We start from the raw sequence: 20,036 nt of genomic DNA, 5'->3' as shown, positions 1-20,036 counted from the left end.
CCGTTAGCCACTATTTTTCTTTATTTTCTGTGCAGATGCTAAGCTCTATTCCTTGTATGGGTATGTTTCTTCCTTGAAATTAAAAATCAGTTTAAAAGCAATAATTGGTTGAGTGGGATGCCAGGTAACCCTCCCAGATGGGGGTATTCCATAGGCAGAGCTCCCCATCTTAGCCCGCCTACCAGAGACACTAAGAGGGGTGTGTGTCCAAAGATGACCTTATATTGTATAGGTTGATTCATCTGGCATGTGTTGGGATCCCGCTTGGTGAACATAATGGCCAACCAGTATTGAGCCAGTTTTGTTTCAACCACAATGATGACCTAAACTATTACCTGTAAAGTAAACGGAATACACTTGCTAATTTTAGAGAAAGTTAAGGAGACACCAGTGGGGTGTTGGCTAAACCTACCCCAATGCCCCCAGTTAATGAGGAGTCAAGTTTTCACAGTTGTGTTGATTTTGTTTTGCAAAACTGCAGCCCCACTCTGCATACCCCATTCCTTCATTAATATAGTCCTCACTCGCCACAGTGGCTATCTTCTGCTTCCACTGTCAGAGGCAGTGCACCTATGATTATCATTTGCTTTGGGGGGTCAAATGAGAGTTCTGTTGTGCTCATGCTCTGCTCGCGGGCTTCCCATGGGCGCAGACTAGGATGCTGGACTAGATGAGCCTTCAGCCTAATCGGGCTACACAGGGCTCTTACGATCAGTTTTGTGCTGATAAAATGTGATAAAATAGTGAGTTCAGCTTAATGTGCAACATACTAACCTGTAACGTATTTTAATAAGCAAGTGGGACCCGCAGCAAAGTCTTGCAGTGTGGGGTGCTCTTGTTCAAGTACCCCAGAAAGCAGCTCTGTCTCTCTGGTTACTTCATTCCATTCCCCTTCTCCTGTCCTGTTTTCTGGGTCCTCCACTCCAACAGATACTCCACATTCTGTGGCCACTGACCACGTGTAGTCCTGTTTTGTCACACACACACCTCAGGTTTGCATTTCCCCCCCTGTTGTACTGCTGCAAACCTTGTGTTCCTCCCAAGTGCCTCCTCTTAGGGAACCAGAACTGGACCACCCACACATCAGAATCAGCACTCACTCCCCAGATATCACTAGTGAAGAGGATAGCAATAGAGTCTCACTTCCTGTCTGTCCTCCCCCTTCTTTGCAGGCGGTCAAACAGTTGCTGGAGCTGCCTCTCAACCTTGCAGTCGTGTCCCCGGCTCACACGCCCAACTGGGATCTCGTCAGCGACGTAGTGAACTCCTGCAGCCGAGTTTACCGCTCCCCGAAACAGTGTCGCAACCGCTACGAAAACGTCGTCATTCCAAGAGAAGAAGGGAAGGTGGGTGTAAGCTGAAGTAGGCAACTTTCTTGCACACTCTTTAGGGAGTCAGAAGCATAAGCAAATCCTTATGAAATTTGTAAAGAGAGGACCCGTACTTGTGATACTTTTCTCTGTTGGATCGTTTTACGTGGCACTCTTTTTCCTCCCTTTTTTTTTTTTTGTATTAGAAAATAAAATAAAATTCGGCAATGTGCTATAGAGTTCTTGCAACAGCCCTGTGAGATAGGCCAGCATTTTGCCCATTTTACCAATGGGGAGTTGAGACTGAGACATAGTGGCTTGTCCAAGGCCTCCCGGCATGCGTTCCCCCTCCCCCTCTTTTTTTTTTTGGGTTGATCAGGGTAATGACCTCTGATCTCCTGGGCCTTAAGCCTCACCCTCTGTCCACTTGTACCACACTGGCTCTTATAGAGACTTTCTATTTATGTCACTAATCTAAATCCAAACCCATCGCAGAAAGTCAAACTTTGCTTCTTATTTTACAGCTTATGTATGAAGCGAACCCTAAGAAGAAGACAAAAAGCATTTATAAGGTGTGCACTTACAAATTGTTGTTCCAATTCAGACAGTCTGGTATCTTAAGCATCAGCAGAGGTGGACACAAGATGAAGTAGGAGATCCATATTTGAGTCCTGATTTGAACGCTCAATCAGCCATTTAAAGCCTTCCCATCTATTTCGCGTTGACGCAATAGATTGTGGCGCCAGGCGACCTTTGTCTCAAAGATGTGATTCGAAGAGTGATTTCTCGCACTTTAGCCAGCTTGAATTAAAAAATAAAAAAGTGTTTTGTCCACCTCCCAGAAATGCCACCTCATTCCGCATGATTATTATAATTAGTACCTTTTTTTTTTGGTTTTTTGTTTTGAAAAAAAAAATGTTTTGTTACTAGCTTTTTTTTACTTTTCATTTTGAAATCTGATTGCTTTGCAGACATTTAATGAATTAATCCCTGCAACGCCCCATCAGGTAATGTATCACCCCCAACTTAACAGCTGCAGAAGCGTAGTTGTAAATTAGTTGTAGTAGGGTTAGAGGCGATAGCAGCAAATATAAACAGCTTTCTGGAAACCAGACCGCAAAGGGGCAAAGTTGGGTGCCATGGAGAAAGAGCTTTTGGCCTCAAGTTACAGTTCCTGCTAAACTGCTTCTTCTGACCAAGATAATCAAATTTAGGGAATTATTTGGGATGTTGCCGATTCACATGGCATTTGTCGGGAGATGAGTATTCCAGTGAGTGTGTGAGAGGATGCACATGTGCATGTTTTTATGTGCACCTGGTGAAGGAGTACCTGAGGAAGTAGCATCACTGAAGTCAAGCAGGTGTGCACCAGATCAGTGGCTCAGCTATTTCAGACCTCTGAAGTCCCCATGCATGCTGCTCTGTGCTTTCCACAGAAGAGCAGGGTTAAGTAAGTACAGGAAGCAAATTAGTGCTAGCAAGTCCATCTGGCAGTGTGTGGCCGATATGGTCTGATGTGACGGTATGGCTGGTTAGGCAGAGTAACTGCCCTAAGCTCTCTGGCCCACTGACTTGACTGCTCTGACGTCTTAGGAGCCCTGGGTAGGTGAGCTCTGGGGCGGATGGACCAAAACAGGGGGAACGAGCCATTTTGTAAAAACAAAACAAAACCCGGCACCAAAACAGAACCTTTGGCACTTAATCAAAGAAAGGGAGTTGTGGGGCACCCAGCCAAGCTGCTTCTCAGTGGTGCAGTTTGACTGGTCAGGCCAGGTTCCCTGTTTCTGGTCCCAGTCAGCCCAGAGTTCCTACTTGCCCCATGGAATAGGGGGGTCAATAATGAGAATTATTCAGCTGCTCAGCCTTAATCTTCTGGCAAGCGGGAGAGGCTTGTGGTGGGATTGGGGAAGAGTGAGGGTGGGCTGGAGGAGAGGGAAGGAGGAGAGTAATAAGAAAGGGGGTGGAGATGACACAGAATCGTTTTGGAGTGTGGGGATAAGAAGTCAGTTGTTTCAGGTTTGTGTACACTTCAGAAATACTACCCACAAGGACCTCCCAAGTGTTCCTAGTTCTCCAGTCTCCATTTTTCATGATTATATAAAATGGGAAATTAATCTGGTATTATTTTTCTTTCCCTACATTTCTGACACTTGAATCGGCAGCTTACAAACTTGGTACCGATGCAATATTTGGCATAACCTATTAGCCATGGTTATAAGAGGGAAAGCAAGCCACATATCCCCCTTTGCCTCCTGCCCATCTCTTACACATGCTCTCTCTTCCTTTTCTGTTTCACGGCTGTTTATGGAGCAGGTTTATCTCTGCACTGATGACAGCGCTAACCATGGTTGGCTTTAACCAGAGTTTGCAAGCCTCCTTCAATCTCTGTATACAAAGCTAGCTTGAAGCCAGTCATGTTGAGCAATAATACAGATATTCATTTGTTCATTCATTAAATACATCTGTACAGTGCCTTTAATTCAGAAGATTCCCAATAAATCCAGGAACCATCTACCCACACCGTGTTTAGCTCTGAAAAGCAAAGGAAGAGGGACAAACGTGAGAAATGGAACATTCAGATCCATGGATCACCCTGCTATTGGAATTAAGCTCTAGTAGTTTATAATCGTAGTTTGTGCTTTACTTGTTTCTTAGTATACAGTAAGCCTGCAACTTATGCATTTAACTTGTGCGCATTCAACTTCATGTGCTTGGCAAAAATAGCAAATTAAAAGGGGGGCAGAAAGGGAGCGAATGTCGGGAGGGGGGGAGAGACTTTGGCAGTCCCACCCGTCATTGAATCAAATGCGATTTTGGCTTTAGGCGCAGTCCCTGGAACAGAACCCCTACATAAGTTGCAAGCTTACTGTACCAGATCTCTTGCGTAGGCAGAAACATTACAGAGTCTTGTATTGCGCCTTGTAAAACTTTGTTGTTGTTTGTTCATATTTAGACAAAGAATAGCCGACCACTTCGAACAAATCAGCTCTATGCCCAAGATGAGGGCTCCACGCACACCCAGCTTTACACTAATCATTTTGAGATTATGAAAATCATTGCTGGGAAGAGAAGCCCACCGATCAAACCCTTGTAAGTTCATAGGGAAGACGCTCCTCTTGCAGCCACTGCAGTAAAACTATTCTATACAAAAGCCATTTGCTATGCAAGTCCATTGCAACAAAAACAACAGAGGCTTGTGACACATTGCAAGTGGCTTTTTATGGCATAGCCTTTTTGTGGACCCAAGTCCAGTTCATCAGATGCATGAAGTGCTATCCTTGAGTTAACAGGTGTTGAATCGGGTGGATGTGAATTAATAGCAATGACATTAGAAAAACTTCACCCAGTGATTATTCCATATTTAATTTGGTTAGTTCAGGAGACAGCTGTTGATAACACAAACGTTGTGGCATTGGGTAGTCAATTAACACATGTAATTAACAAAAATCCCATGTGTTTTCATATAGTCTCCAATGGCAGTTCTTAATATACAGTGTATTGATTGTAAACAGAATAGAAATCTGAAGTCCACTATATAATTCTTCCTTGGGGTTCTTTGCCAAATGCAATTATGTTGTGTTTTCTTAAGGTTGAAAAGTGTTATGGTGGATCTGTCAGTGCATGTGTTGGTGCCGTGACTTTAGAATATACAGCACGGCTCCCTCTTTATTTGACAACAAATGTCCTCTTGGGTTGTATTTCAGACTTGGTATGAACCCTTTCCAGAAGAATCCAAAACACACTTCAGTACTTGCAGAAAGGTAAGAAGCTTCAGGTGGGAGGGAGGGGTGTGACAGGGCAAGATTAGCACCCGCCCCCCTCTTCTTTCTCCAAGCACTTTAAGCAAAGAACAGGGAAAGGATGGAGTTGATCAATGGTCAGCAAACTTTTTCAGCAGGGGGCCGGTCCACTGTCCCTCAGACCTTGATGGGGGCCGGACTATATTTTGAAGAAAATAAAGAAAGAAAGAACAAATTCCTTTGCCCCACAAATAACCCAGAGATGCATTTTAAATAAAAGCACACATTCTACTCATGCAAAAACACCAGGCAGGCCCCACAAATCACCAAGTGATTCATTTTAAATAAAAGGACACATTCTACTCATGTAAAAACACGCTGATTCCCGGACTGTCCGCGGGCCAAAATTGGAAGGCGATTGGGCTGGATCCGGCCCCCAGACCTTAGTTTGCCTAACCATGGAGTTGATCTTCTTTTTAGCAGAGACACACACAAACACAGAGTCCTCATTGATAATTGCTGGAAGAGATTTTAAGCTCAACTCTTCCATCAAAATCAGTATGTCTTCATAAAAGCTCTGGACTTTCAACCAAGTGGTCCCCCAGTTCTTCCCCCTTCGTAATTTTTAATTTAGTTCGTTCCTCTTCATTCCCAGCGGCATCAACTACGACAAGCCACTTCCTCCCATTCAAGTTGCATCTCTCCGAGCAGAGCGTATCGCAAAGGAGAAGAAGGTACGTTGCGAAGGAGATTCCAGTTCCTGCGCCGAAACAGTGAGTCGGGGGATGTTGTTTGGTGATAGGTCCAGTCTCACCCCCCCCCCTCCATAGTGGGGATGAGCTAATGCATATGGTATGCTGCAGCTATTTCAAATATATGTGACATAAAGGCTTTGTATTGACACTGTAGCGGCTTTATTCACAGTCTAATCTGGACTTAGTTCATTTATGAAATTTATTGTTTTACCAGCATGGCTGGTCTCTCATTGTGTTACCAGTTCATGTTTTTTAGGGCAGGTTCTTACGTTCATTTTGCCAATGCGGCTGGGGTAGGGGAAATAATATTGAAACTTGGGAATAGCGTCATGGGTGTATCTTTCATTCATCATGTGATAAGTGTCTCCCATGCTTCTTATTTTGTTTAGAAACAGAAGCTGAAGTCGGGTTATGGTGGGAGGGTATGATTCAGACTGGGACAGCAGTGTGTGGGGTTGATCCTGTCTCCCTGCACCATTATTTATTTAAATATTTGGAAACCGCACTTCCACACATAATAATCAAAGGTGCCATACAGGCTAAAGACACAGCATTGCAATAAAAATGCCAAACAGATCAGTAAGAGCAGGATGGCAGAGAATCTGAGATTTAAAAGCAGGCTTTATGTTGGGGGGGGGGGCAGAACCGAGTTATCTGTGACATGATTGGTCAATTAAGTATTTTTTATTATTTCCTTGATGGGAGGGGGCAGCTGCACCCCCTGACTACGCCCATGTTTGAAAGGCCCGTCTGAATAATACAGTTTTTAGAAGACATCAACAAAATGAACAGTGATGTCTCCTGCCAAACTTCTATTGGCAAGGAGTTCCACGGGGCAAAACGTGCCACACCAAAGACTCGGTCCCTGATTAGGACAAACTGAACCTCAGGGGCATGTGAGACCAACCAAAGTGTCCCAGGCCTCAGTGACCAAGGTGGAGCAGAAGGAATTCCTTGCTGTAAAACCCCCAAATCTCAGCTATTTACCCCTCAAGTAAATTCGTATTTTGGGGCAGGCCAGAGGAAAATTTTATTGGGAAATGGCACATGGAATTTTTCTGTACCACAAGCTGGATTGGGGGTTTGTTTCTCTGTTGCTTCCGAGGACAGGAGAGACTATCCTGTGACGAACCTGTTGCTCGTTTGGGGTCAGTAGCGCTGCTGTATATAATGGGGTGGAAGAGGCATCCGAACAGCTATTCCCAAGTCTTTATATATTTCTCTCCCCCCGCCCCCCATCTACGTTGGGAAAGGTAATGTGAAGATCTGCCCTAAAGAACTGACACAAAATGAAGGGACTAGGCCTTGTATATAAAGATGTCAAGTCTAGGCAAATTCAACATATCCACCTGTTCACAGCCAATTGAAGAGAGGAGCGTGAGAATGGCTCGCCTTGTTCGGGATGCTTTTATCTGCCCTTTGAATAGGAACCAACCACTTTTTCTCCTTCCTTATTCCCCAGGCTCTGGCTGAGCAGCAACGGGCCCAGCAGCAAGCTGGACCTCAGCAGCAACAGCAGGCCGGCCAGCAACAAACACAGCAAGCGGCGGTACAGCAAGCCCAGCCTCAGCCCCAGGCTCAAGCCCAGGTAGTCCAGCAGCCCCAGGCTGTGGTGCAGACGGCTGTTACCACTGTGGCAAACACTGCAGTGCTGGTAAGACACTCTCGAGGGGTTGCAAATAGCCACTGGCCCGGATGCCTGTGGGGAGTGGAGAGCGTGTCCGGATTGACGCAGCAGTTAAGCTGTGCGAGAGTCTCCTCTTATTTCTAAAACTCAAAGGACGCATAGCATCATAAAGTGCGGGAGAGGCAGGCTAAGAAGTGTCACTTAGGCATGACATGCCACATTTGCAGGGGTTCTTGTGGGCTTGTAACTTTCACGGGCAAAACTGTGTGGCTGCATTCTTGTTTTAAGACCAGCATCCTGTAGCGCTACTGGCACAGGCAGTGACCAGCCTTAACATCAGGCACGTCCATTTATATGCTGACTGTTTGTTTGACCCGTGGCAGCAAGGATGTTACCTGCTATAGGCTGGAAACCATAACCCTGATTTTCTGTAGGGAGGGAATCAGGTGGTTATAGACTAAATTCATGTTTTGTACCTCTCCCCCCCCCCCCCCAAAGAGGACCTGTTATTTTTAAAATAAGTTTTGGATTTATCAGCAGCACAAACCCACTTCATTTTTATTTATTTTTTTACTTTTTCACTTGTGCTTACATTTATTGGTGTGTATTCTGCGCTAAATCCTTAAACCAATTAGAAACATAGCTTAAACCAATTAGAAACAAATGATCCATGGAGATCATTTGGGACTCTGGCTAATTCTCAGAAAGCTGTGTCACATATGAGCAGGTAGCTTCACGACTCTTACATGGTGCCCACATTCACGCATAATGCTGAAATTTCTGGCTGCTTCAGCCAGAGCACGCACAAGTTTCCACGGCCCTTTTCCAGTCGTTTCACTTCGCCTGAACAAGTCAAGGTTTAGCACTTGACTGTATTTTCCAGCTGCTTCTGAAAATAGGGCTAATGTCTTCCAAACAAACCAGGATAGGAAGCCATCATTTAAACTTTGCATCATATCCTGGCTTGTTTGGAAGGCATCAGCCACAGGGTTGGGGTTCATGTGCACTGGGGAACTTTCATTAAAATGCCAGCTTTTTAACTAACTGCCGGCTTCAAAGGTTTGCGAAGAAGTTGTGTGCAGCTGCACACTGCTCCTGCCACATCCTGGCCACATTGCATGCCAACCCTTCCACGTCCCGGTATGTTTCTCTCTTTAACCAAAATTATCTCTTGGCCAGGCTGGCACAATGAAGACCTCGGTGACTGGGACAAGCATGCAGACAGGTAAGTTATACCTTCCATAGTAAAGCATTGTGGGTGGTGGAGAAATGACTATGCCTGCCTCCATTGCAGGCCCAGACTGACCTTTTGGTTTTGTTTCTCAGCTACAGTAAGCGGGAACGTTATTGTAAATACAGTGGCTGGGGTTCCTGGAACGACCTTTCAGCCAATCAACAAGCGGCTGGCTTCGCCCGTGATACCGGGATCACTGGCGGTGAGTATTTTCAGATGCTCAGTGTGTCACTTTCAAGCTCCCAATGAGGGCAGTGATTTCAACCAGAGTCCAGTGGTTCTAAGCAAAGTGTGTGTGCGGATGCAGTTTGATTATAGATAGGGGCACATGGAAAAAATCCTACCCCGGATGTGGGATTCTTTACTACGGCGAGGACAAAGCTTGATTTGCCAGGATGTCTGAGTTTGAGCCATTTGGTCAAGGATAATCTTAACTTGAGAGCTGTGACAATTTACATCTTTCTTCCTTTCCTTTAGACCGCAGGAGGAACGGCTACAGCCCAGGTGGTACATACTCAACAGAGAGCAGCTGCCGCACCTGCTGCATCTGCAGAACTGGTGACCATAGCATCTACCCCAGGGGTCCGAGCAGTGACATCGGTGACAGCGCCAGCAGTTGTCACTACTAACCTGACCCCGGTCCAGACCCAAGCAAGATCCTTAGTCACTCAGGTTACGCCAGGTAAAGAGTGTACATTTTGCATAGTCTGATTTTTTTTAAAAAAACCTTTAAATCTTACCTATGGGATACTTTCCCAAACTGGTAGTAACAACATCTGCTTCTTGTTTCCAGTCCTCTGCTGACTTGGCCTTATGTGGGTTTTAACAATAACAACAACAATTTATACCCTGTTCATCTGGCTGGGTTTCCCCAGCCACTGTGGGCAGCTCCTAACAGAATATTAAAATCATGATAAAACATCAAACATTAAAAACTTCCTTTAACAGGGTTGCCTTCAGATGTCTTCTAAAAGTCAGATGCTTATTTCCTTGACATCTGATGGAAGGGCGTTCCACAGGGTGGGTGCCACTACTGAGAAGGCCCTCTGCCTGGTTCCCTGTAACCTCAATTCTCGCAGTGAGGGAACCACCAGAAGGCCCTTGGGAAGCTGGACCTTAGTGTCCGGGCTGAAGGATGGGGGTGGAGACGCTCCTTTAGATATACTGGACCGAGGCCGTTTAGGGCTTTAAAGGTCAGCACCAACACTTTGAATTGTGCTCGGAAACGTACTGGGAGCCAATGCAGATCTCTCAGGACCGGTGTTATGTGGTCCCGGCGGCCACTCCCCGTCACCAGTCTAGCTGCTGCATTCTGGATTAATTGTTACTGGGGATTGTTTTGTGAAATCTTTATGAATTGTGTGCTGCAGTTCCTTAAAAACGTTGCAAGTCACTTGGAGGTGAGTTTTTGTGTGTGTGTAATGAATGGCTAGGAAGTGTAATCAATCTCCTTTTCTTCTTCTCTTCCCCCTGCCCCCAGCAGCTCCAGCAGGTGTGCAGTTGTCGGGGAAGGCTATCAGCCCGGCTCACTTCCAGCTCCTGCGGCAGCAGCAACAGCAGCAGGCGGCAGCAGGCCAGGTCCAAGTCCCACAGGCCCAGTCACCAGCCCAGATTAAAGCTGTGGGGAAGTTATCCCAGGTAAGGGAGAGGCTCCTCGATTTGTGAGCACTAGCGTCGGTCAGAGCGCTGCATTGCACCCCATCTGCACCATGCATTGAAAGCAGCACCATGCTGCTTTAAGAGCCAGAAAAATCCTGGTGGCCCTCCAAGACCCACAGCAATTTTCAGCTGTTCAGGAGGTGGGTGTGAGAGTTTGGGGAACTCTGTAGCTTGGTAGAAGAGTGGTGTAAATTGGGCATATTTGCATCATGGAGTTGCGGAGAAGGGCAAGGAGTTTGCCTGAGTGCTGAAGCCCTGTCTCCAACCCCTAGAGATTTAACCTGATCCCCTCTCACTTCTGAGATGCTTTGCCCATGCACAGCTGTCAAGCATACCTTTACAGTCATCAGAACTGGAAACCTGCTCTTTGAAACAAAAGATAAAAGCAGGGGCTCTGGGAAAGGAGGCTCCCGCTCTCAACACCAGATTCTGTATTTTTTGCTCCGTCACTTCCGTGGAATCCTAGCATACACAAAGCATTCATGTATTTTTGATAACGCAGCATTTGATTTTACACGTGCACCTAATATATATATAGCGGCCATCTCCAACCTGGGCCTGATGGGAGTTTGCAGTCCAAAGCATTTGGAGGGCAACATAAGAACCTGCCTTATACTGAGTCGGACCCTTGCCCTGTCTAACTCAGTTACTCCCTGTGTCGATTGGCAGCACCTCTTCATGGTTTCAGGCACAGAATTTCTCAGCCCTACCTGGAGAAGCCGGGGATTGAACTAGGGACCTTCTGCATGCAAGGCAAAGACTCTACCGCCAAGAGCAACCCAGATGGGGAAAGATGCAGTGCATTATGTAACATGCACTGTGTTTTGAGATCTATATGCTCAGCCAGGGTGGATAAAAATCAATGATTTTTTTTTTAAATGAGATTTTAAAAAATTTAAATCAGATTTTTAAAATACAGTGGTGCCTCGCAAGACGAAAAGAATCCGTTCCGCGGGTCTTTTCGTCTTGCGGTTTTTTCGTCTTGCGAAGCAAGCCCATTGACGGAGTAGCGCTATTAGCGCTATTGACATTTTAAGGGCTAAAAACGGCTTTTTAAGGCTTGGGAGATTAGCGGTTTTGCTGCTAAAATGCTTTTAGCAGCTTAGCGATTCAAAATAAGGGGTTTTGGAGCGGGAAAAAAAATTCAAATTTTTACGTCATTTTTCGTCTTGCGAAGCAATCCCATAGGGAAATTCGTCTTGCGAAGCGCCTCTGCAGACGGAAAACGCTTTCGTCTTGCGGGTTTTCCGTCTTGCGAGGCATTCGTCTTGCGGGGCACCACTGTAAAATGCTTTTGGAGGAGAAATCTTTCTAAAGATAGTTTTCTATTTAAGTTACATTATAGTCCAAAGGCTATTCATCAGGAAAGAAGGATTTGTTTTATGTTTTTCATGTGTTCTAAAACTCAGTCTAAGGTGCCTTTTTTAAAAAACAGCAACACCCAAACCATTTAATTACATCAGTTAACAGACATGGAGACATATGCTATAATGTTGTTCTTTTAGTTAAATAAATTGTTTATTAAGGAGGTGATTATTTTTCTCCTTCCAATAAAGTAAAGCAGAAAAACTGTCCAAATATAAACAGTTAACTTATTAAACCACACAATAATTTCAGAATTATCTGTCTGTGTATTTCTAATAGCATAACCAAATCAGTAATTTTTGATGTAACTGTAAAAACTATGAAAATTTATTATTCCAAAAACGAAACCTTCATCTGGTTGTAAATATTAAGATTATACCAGCAAGAATGAGTCTTTCTGTAAAAAAAATAAATGATTTAAATCAAGTCTTACTGACTACTGATTTAAATTAGATCTTACTGACTTGTGATTTAAATTGATTTGATTTAAATAAAATCCAGCCTGTGCTCAGCAAATCTTGTTGCTGTATCAGAAAAGAAAAACTTTGGTTCCAATTCTCTCCTGGTATCAGAAGCCATTTAGCAGAGCCAAAAGTCGTGGTGGTGGTACGATGTTGTGTTTCTCTCCCTCTCTTCAGGAGCAGCTCATCAAGTTACAGAAGCAGAAGATGCAGATTCCCCAACAGCAGGCTGCCCAGCAGCAGGCCCAGCCTGGAGCCCAGCAACAGGCCTCTCAGGTTCAAGTGCAGCAGCAGCAGCAGACCCAGCAACTCACGGCTGTTGCAGCACCGAGGCCAGGGGCGGTCCTCACAGGCACCACCGTCACGAACCTCCAGGTTGCTCGCCTTGTAAGTCAGCCTTGGGGATCCCGCAGAGGTTAACAAGCCAGCAGAAATTTCAATTAGCCTGGCACTGGTGGGACGGTTGGCAAAGAGGAAAGACTGGGCACAAGCCTTCCCCTCTCTCTTTTTTGCCTTGGCTAAATGCTGCCTGCTGTGGGAGGGGTGTGAAGGGGTGGAGAGCTCTGCCCTTCCTCTGCTGGCTCATTCACTCTCCTGCATGGTCTTCTGCGCTGGCTGGGCAAGTTCTTAAAATGCATTTAAGCAGACCGTTCCCCACTGTTGACCCCTAATCAACTGACATTTAGAGGACTTCTTCTGAACACCAGGGCTCCATTTAGCCCTCATGGCTCCTGGGGGTCAATGGTGCCTGCCCCTCCTCCATGGATTTGTCTTAAGCCCCATTTGAAGCCATCTGGGCCAGCCTTCTCCAACCTGTGGTCCACCAGGTGTTTGGGACAACCACCATTTGTTCCTGTCCATTGGCCAGTTGGGCTGATGGGCGTCATAGTATAAAACTTCTGGAGGCTGCTGGCTGAGAGTTGGAGTGTAGCAGAATCCGGAGAGTCACAGGTTCCCCATCCTGTTTTAATCCAGGGGTGGGGAACATTTTTAAAGTTGAGGGCCACATTCTGTGGCAGAGAACCTTCAAGGGGCCACATGCTGGTGACAGGCAGGGCCAGAGGCAAAATTGGCCGGAGCACTTCGTACGAACACTCACGAACCTTTCTCTGTTCTGCAAGCAGGGCAAGCGAGAGGCATTATCAGAGTTCAGGGAAACGTTACAGACAGGCAAAGTGACTCGAGGAGGGTGTGAAGCAGGGCCAATGAGGGCCTGAGTAGAGTTCCAAGGGCCAGATAGGTTTCTCGTTCCTGCCTCATTGCATTGCTGTTCTGTGGAGCGGATTGCATTCCACCAGAAATAGTCAGGTCTCCTCTCATGCTTGTGCAATAATCCCAATTCCTTACTGCTCAGACTCGTGTTCCTGCTTCCCAGCTTCAAGCGCAAGGCCAAATCCAGGCCCAGGCACCGCAAGCAGCCCAGGTGGCCTTGGCGAAGCCTCCGGTGGTGTCTGTTCCAGCTGCTGTAGTGTCATCTGCAGGGGTCACCACGCTCCCTGTCACAGTCGCTGGGATTAGCGTCGCTATTGGACAGCCACAGAAAGCAGCAGGTGTGTCAATCATTATTCTTAACCTGTGTGTGAGAGAGAGAGCATATCAAACTTCCAGAAGAAAAAACCCGAGCTTTCATTTTAAGTCTCTTTTCTCCCTTCTCTCAGAGTGATGTTCAATATGTCACTTTCTTTTTCTTTCTCTTTTTAAAACCAGAGACTTACTAATGCCTATACTGTACCATGCTTGTGACAGTGAATTCTTCAGTTGTCCCAAGGACTTGGGATATTCAGTGGGTCAGGGAATCAAACAGATTGCAGACTTGCTTCTGTGAAGCAGAAGGAAAGCTGTCGGTTTAGCTGTAGCACAGGAGCTGGTGGAGAACTGGCAAGAGGTTTTATTTCTATATCAAAAACGTGCCCCCTGCTTCATCCCAAGGTGATTTAGGTCAATATATGAAAACAGTAAGAGATCAAAACAAAAAACACAGCAGCAGAATAAATACATCCCAGCAAAAACAAAAGAGCAGAATGAATGCAAGTTGCACAAAGCACCTGTCCATTTCAAAGACTTTCCTGTGGAACTATATGTCATCTTGGTACCTGAGGGACCATAGCTTCCCAAAATAGGCCTCCTCCTCCCCCTCTCTCTAAAACCACCCCACTTTGGGTTGTGCTGCGTGCACACAAATTGCTGCCCAGCACATTGCCTGCAGTCATCCTGCTCCAGTCAGGTCGGCAAGAAGAAGAAGAGTTTGGATTTGATATCCCACTTTATCACTACCCGAAGGAGTCTCAAAGCGGCTAACATTCTCCTTTCCCTTCCTCCCCCACAACACTCACTCTGTGAGGTGAGTGGGGCTGAGAGACTTCAGAGAAGTGTGACTGGCCCAAGGTCACCCAGCAGCTGCATGTGGAGGAGCAGGGAAATGAACCCAGTTCACCACATTACGAGACTACCGCTCTTAACCACTACACCACACTGGCAAAGTTGTGGGGACGTGCTAGTGAAGAAGAAGAAGAAGAGTTTGGATTTGATATCACGCCTTTCACTCCCTTTAAGGAGTCTCAAAGCGGCTAACATTCTCCTTTCCCTTCCTCCCCCACAACAAACACTCTGTGAGGTGAGTGGGGCTGAGAGACTTCAAAGAAGTGTGACTGGCCCAAGGTCACCCAGCAGCTGCATGTGGAGGAGCAGAGATGCGAACCCGGTTCCCCAGATTACGAGACTACTGCTCTTAACCACTACACCACACTGGCAGGGCAGGAACAGCAGTGCTGAGAAGGAGGAGGGTGCTCAGGTTCGCAGTGCTTTGGAAAAGCCCCTCCAAAGCATAAGTGCTCCAGAAACTTGGAAGGAGATGAGTAGGATCATCAATGGGCATCAGAGGCTCTTACTTCCAAAATTCAACAGGACCCCAGGTGAAGGCCTCATCCTTCTGGAAGCAGGCTTGTGTGGCTACCACAAATGTCAGGTTCGTTTAGTAGTCAGGACAGGTGGGCCTCTGACTACTGATAAAAGAGCAGTAGTGGGGAAAGATATGTTGAAGGAGGAAGGTCTTCAGCAGGCACTGAAAACACAACAGTCTAATATTTAACAGGAAGGAATTCCCAAAAGGTATTTCGGAGCATCATTGTAAACAATGTCTCAGAACTTGCAGTGTCCAGTCTTTTAGTTCTGTCCTTCATATCCTGCACAGGAGGACAGACTGTGGTGGCTCAGCCACTGAACGTCCAGCAGCTCTTGAAACTCAAGCAGCATCACCAGGCAGCCCAGCAGCAGAAAGCCATCCAGCCTCAGGTTGCCCAAGGACAAGCTGCCGTTCAGCAAAAGGTATCCCTCTCTCTTCCTGTTACTGCCTTTGCAAACGCTGCATTACCATTAAGGTGGGAGACTGGATACGTTGGCTATTAGAAGCGTTCTAAAGATGGAGGAATGGTCTGCTGTTATCACCAACTCTTACCTGTAAGTAAATTGTTGCAGTAGAGCACAGCTGCATAGGGCAAAGATTTGCACGTACTTAACCGTGTCCTGGATTCAGAGAACTCCACTCTGTTTGTTATGTTCCATATCCTACCTTTCCCTGAAGGAGGTCAGGGCAATGTGCATGCTTCCACACACCCCTGTATCCTCTAAGCAAGCCTGTGAGGTAGGTTGGGAAGAGAGGTCATGACTGGCAAAGGTCACCCAGCGATTTTCCTGGGGAAAATGGGGAATCGGAACCTGATTCTTCCAGTCGTCATCTGACATTTTTAACCAGTGCGCTGACTCGAAGAGGTTGAATGCCCTATTTTGCCATTTCAGATAAATGCCCAGCAAGTCACCGTCCAGGCCCAACAGCAGACATCACAGCAGCAGAAAGTCTACGCTACGCAGCCGGCCATTAAGGCACAGTTCCTACCAACGCCGATTTCTCAGGCCCAGAAACCTGGTGGAGCCCAACAAGTCCAGACCCAAATACAGGTAAGGCTACTGTGCCTCTTCCCCTCTCTTTGACGAGGATGTGATATTGGTACTCATACAATAAGAGCCTCTTCCGTTTCCCTGCCGGTTGTTCAGTGTCTGTTTCTACCGAGTTCATCCCTACATCAGTTGGTGTGGAAGCCAGAGACACTGGTTTATGTCAAACATTTGCAGAATGCTGGATACTTTTTAAATGACAAACCCCTTCTCCCCCAATGTGTTGTTCTTAAAGGTTGCAAAGCTCCCACAAGTGGTCTCGCAGCAGGCAGCAGTAGCCAATATTCAGCAGGTGGTGTCTGTTTCCCAACAGGTAAGGTTTGTGGGATTCCATATTTCAAACTTGCATACATTTTTTAAAAATTATTGAGCAGGGAAGTGTAACTTCTGAAATTGCCTTTAGAAAGGATCGAACACTTAACAAAGTGTGATGTTCACTAGCAAGCATTTCTGTTTACCTCTTCCCCTTTTTCTCCCTCCCCGCACCCCCCAAGGTTCAAGCTCAGCCGCAGACGGTGACTTTGTCCCAGACGACAGCAGGACAGCATCAGGTCCAAGTCATCCCTGCCACCACCGCCACCGCTCAAGTGGTCCCACAGAAACTGGTCCAGCAGCAGGTTGTCACGGCAGCATCTCCCCAGATTCAGGCAGCCGGCGTACAGAACCCATCCCAGGTTCCGGCATCGTCCGACGGCCAGACTCAGCAAGCGAAAGTGCAAATGAGGACTCCGGTCAGGATAAAGGCGCCCAACAAACCCAGCTGAGTCCATGGTGACCTCACAGCAGTGAGCAAAGGAGGACACACTGTTTGTGCTTCCTGCAACCTGGCAAAAGCTGGAGCCTGCAGACCTGTTTGCACAGGAAAAACTTTGCCGGCAGTCCCTTCACCAGAGAGCCTCTCCCCAAAAGCTGCAGGCGCACTTTGTGACTCTGATCCTGTGTGAAGTTCCCAGGAAGGCCGCATGTTCAAACCATACGCCGTGTAAATATTTAAAGACCTGGATCTCTGCTTGTTTTCATGAGAGAGATAAGCGAAGAGGTTGCTCTCAAGTACACGTAGAAATCTGCATAGTCTCGCATATCACCATCACTGCCATAGGGAAATCCTCTTTGAGTGGGTTTCAAATGACTAAAAGGCAATGCTCAGTCAATGGCTGGCAGAGCAAGAGTCCTCTCCACTTGTTTTGAAGTTGAGTTGTGACAAGCCCTTCATAAGTTGGCTGGGAGTGGGGATTTGTTAGAAGCTCTCTCCAGAACATTCAGCCAATAAATGTGAAGATTTGTAAGTATCTGTAATTATGAACCATATTTCAGTCTCCATTTTTGTAAGTCCTTTTTTTAAAAAAAAAACATTTGCTAGCTGTGTGTCAAGTTGTGTGTCCTGTTCCCTTCCCCAACTGTACAGTTTTTTTTAAAGCACTCACCCATAGGCTTTCACTCTCATTTTCCCACTTTTAAGGTAAATAATAATCCAGGCATGTGTCTTGGGGAAATAAATACTATGTGATGTGTGTTTAATTATTACCCATTGTTTCTTTTCCTATCCCGCTTAATTTCTAAAAAGAAAGGTTTCGTTAACAATTGATAAGCAAAAACGGTTCATTGCCCTTATTTCTTGCCTGGAGCAGCCAGACTAGGAGAATGCTCTGGTATTTTTTCCACTGTTGGGATCTGTTTTAAATGTCTCTGCTTTATAGGAAGAGGAACTTTAAAAATTCAGTCTAAATTCTTTAGTTGTGTAAAGAATTGGATCTGAATGCTTTTATGCTCTTCTTTTACCAAACGATAAGAAACAAAATCTTCATGCGGGGCATTTGTGGGTTGCTAATTTTGCCTGCCTTACTAATTTTTGAGTTCCTGAGCAACTGTGAAACAATCAGGGACAGCAGCTTCTGACTCCCTCACCCCCCCCCCCCAATTCATGGCAAAATATCTTTGCCATGTGTTAAAAACTGACACTGCTTCTGGAACCTCAGATTGTCTGCTGTTTTAGCTACTATGCTGCACAATGTGCCATGAGAACAAAATGAGATATTATTAAATGCTAGAAAGAGGACCATGGTTTGCAGGGAAGTGATATATCTGCATGCTGCACAACTGGGACCCCATTTTTGGCGAGGTGGGGGTTCTGCCGTACTTCTCAGACTACAGAGCCTGCCCAAAGCTTGTGGGTCACAGTGGGCTCTGTGCTAAGCTCTTGTGGATTGTGGCCAACGTAGATTCCTGTTCTGCATACATGAATTATTGGACTGCAACTGTTGGAGAGCACAGGCAACGTTTTGAACCTGCAGAGCCCCTAGCCCTTTCATTTAAATTCAGTTCCCTCTTGCAACATACCTGCTTTTCTTGGAACCTCAGTTTTTACAATTGTCAGTTGTGTGTGTTTGTTTGTTTTGGGTTTTTTTTAATAAAAAATAAGTGTTTGTACATAAAAGAAGTAGAGACAGATCAACCCTCCCTCGATAGCTTTGTACTATTACGTTCGTTGGTTTGTGTTTGTGAGAGCTGCTATTACACAGGCAGTGGAAGAATTAAAATGCAAGCTGAAGGCAACAGCAACACACACAAAAAGATGGTTGGGAACCAGTTGGAATGTCTCTTGTGTTAGCAGAGGGCTTTGCCAAGCCGGTACCCTCCAGATGTTATGGACTACAACTCCCATGAGCCCTCACCAGCAGAGTTGGCTGGGAACCACCCAAAATATTTCTTGCGTTAGCCTCTTTGGAGATGAGTGGGTCATGCATAGAAGCTGGTTCCTGGTAGATCATTGCGCCTATTTCATACTGTATACTGATGTCCACCCCACCCCCCTCCAAAAAGTGTAGTTAGTTCTGGTTTTACTTCTGGAAAAAAATGTTTATATCTTTATTATGTGTATAAATGCAGTGGGGTGTAAATGTAAACAGAAAAGAAAAAGTAAAGGTTTCTCTCCTCCCCCTGCATTTCTTTTGACAGCCTCTGTGTTTGGTTTTGATTGTGTCAGCAGAAGCAATGTCTATTTCTACAGACAGTGAAGATGAAAATTAGACTCTTCCCCTCTGTCTCTCCCTCCTCTTCCCTCCCTCTCACAAAAAAAGTGTGTTAGGAAGCCGGTCTAATTTGTAAATATCTTTATGAACATAAAACATTTGTACTTGACCAGTAGGATTGTAAGGACTTGTGATGTATCCTACCTGAAGGTGTAATAAAGTGTACATTTTTATAACACACAGCTGCCATTATTTCTTGGGACTTTTGTATTTTGCATTGACCCCTTAGGATCTGCTTCCTTGCTGCGAAATTTTAGTTCCTTCCCCGCTCCCCCAGAAACCATGAGGGAAGGGGAGGCTAATAAAACACCAGAAACTTTAAAACAGCTTTGCAGGTTCAACCTTTTATCAATATGCATCATCCTAGAGGTGATAAACAGGAAGAAGCTGAAATTAGAACTCCATGTGCACTAATGTCAAAACAGAGACATTTCCCCCGACTCCAAAATAAATAGGGAGAGCGAGTCTTGAAACAAAAGGAACAGTTGCAGTATAGGCTAAGAGCAAGACTCTGACACTTATCTAGAGAAGAAGGAAAAGTTGCACTGGGCACTTTACATAAAGGTAAAGGGACCCCTGACCATTAGGTCCAGTCATAACCAACTCTGGGGTTGCGGCGCTCATCTCGCTTTATTGCCTGAGGGAGCCGGCATACAGCTTCCGGGTCATGTGGCCAGCATGACTAAGCCGCTTCTGGTGAACCAGAGCAGTGCATGGAAACGCCGTATACCTTCCCGTCGGAGCGGCACCTATTTATCTACTTGCACTTTGACGTGCTTTCAAACTGCTAGGTTGGCAGGAGCAGGGACCGAGCAACGGGAGCTCACCCCGTCGCAGGGATTCGAACTGCCGACCTTCTGATCGGCAATTCCTAGGCTCTGTGGTTTAATCCACAGCGCCACCTG

The 20,036-nt window shown here is 45.9% G+C and overlaps 1 protein-coding gene across 50 annotated transcripts in view; it reads left to right on the top strand.

Moving 5' to 3' along the window:
- Positions 1–19,307, top strand: part of EP400 (E1A binding protein p400) — a 76,588-nt gene extending 57,281 nt beyond the window's left edge. For 11 of the 50 annotated variants that reach the window (XM_083418064.1, XM_083418060.1, XM_083418049.1 and 8 more), the window contains 17 exons: positions 1,173–1,346; positions 1,835–1,882; positions 2,282–2,317; positions 4,264–4,400; positions 5,015–5,071; positions 5,706–5,823; positions 7,268–7,459; positions 8,612–8,657; positions 8,759–8,868; positions 9,144–9,348; positions 10,147–10,304; positions 12,329–12,538; positions 13,506–13,701; positions 15,342–15,475; positions 15,947–16,105; positions 16,338–16,415; positions 16,597–19,307. In XM_083418064.1, the coding sequence (XP_083274190.1) occupies positions 1,173–1,346; positions 1,835–1,882; positions 2,282–2,317; positions 4,264–4,400; positions 5,015–5,071; positions 5,706–5,823; positions 7,268–7,459; positions 8,612–8,657; positions 8,759–8,868; positions 9,144–9,348; positions 10,147–10,304; positions 12,329–12,538; positions 13,506–13,701; positions 15,342–15,475; positions 15,947–16,105; positions 16,338–16,415; positions 16,597–16,866 (2,328 nt within the window). In that variant the 3' untranslated portion in view covers positions 16,867–19,307. The remainder of the gene's footprint in view (positions 1–1,172; positions 1,347–1,834; positions 1,883–2,281; positions 2,318–4,263; positions 4,401–5,014; positions 5,072–5,705; positions 5,824–7,267; positions 7,460–8,611; positions 8,658–8,758; positions 8,869–9,143; positions 9,349–10,146; positions 10,305–12,328; positions 12,539–13,505; positions 13,702–15,341; positions 15,476–15,946; positions 16,106–16,337; positions 16,416–16,596) is intronic. The other 39 variants (XM_083418053.1, XM_083418058.1, XM_083418038.1 and 36 more) reach the window with 21 other exon arrangements.
- Positions 19,308–20,036: the final 729 nt, after the last annotated feature.

Source organism: Podarcis tiliguerta, assembly GCF_965153285.1.
Source record: "Podarcis tiliguerta genome assembly, chromosome: 16".
NCBI lineage: Eukaryota > Metazoa > Chordata > Lepidosauria > Squamata > Lacertidae > Podarcis > Podarcis tiliguerta.
This window is presented reverse-complemented; position numbering and strand designations above follow the sequence as displayed.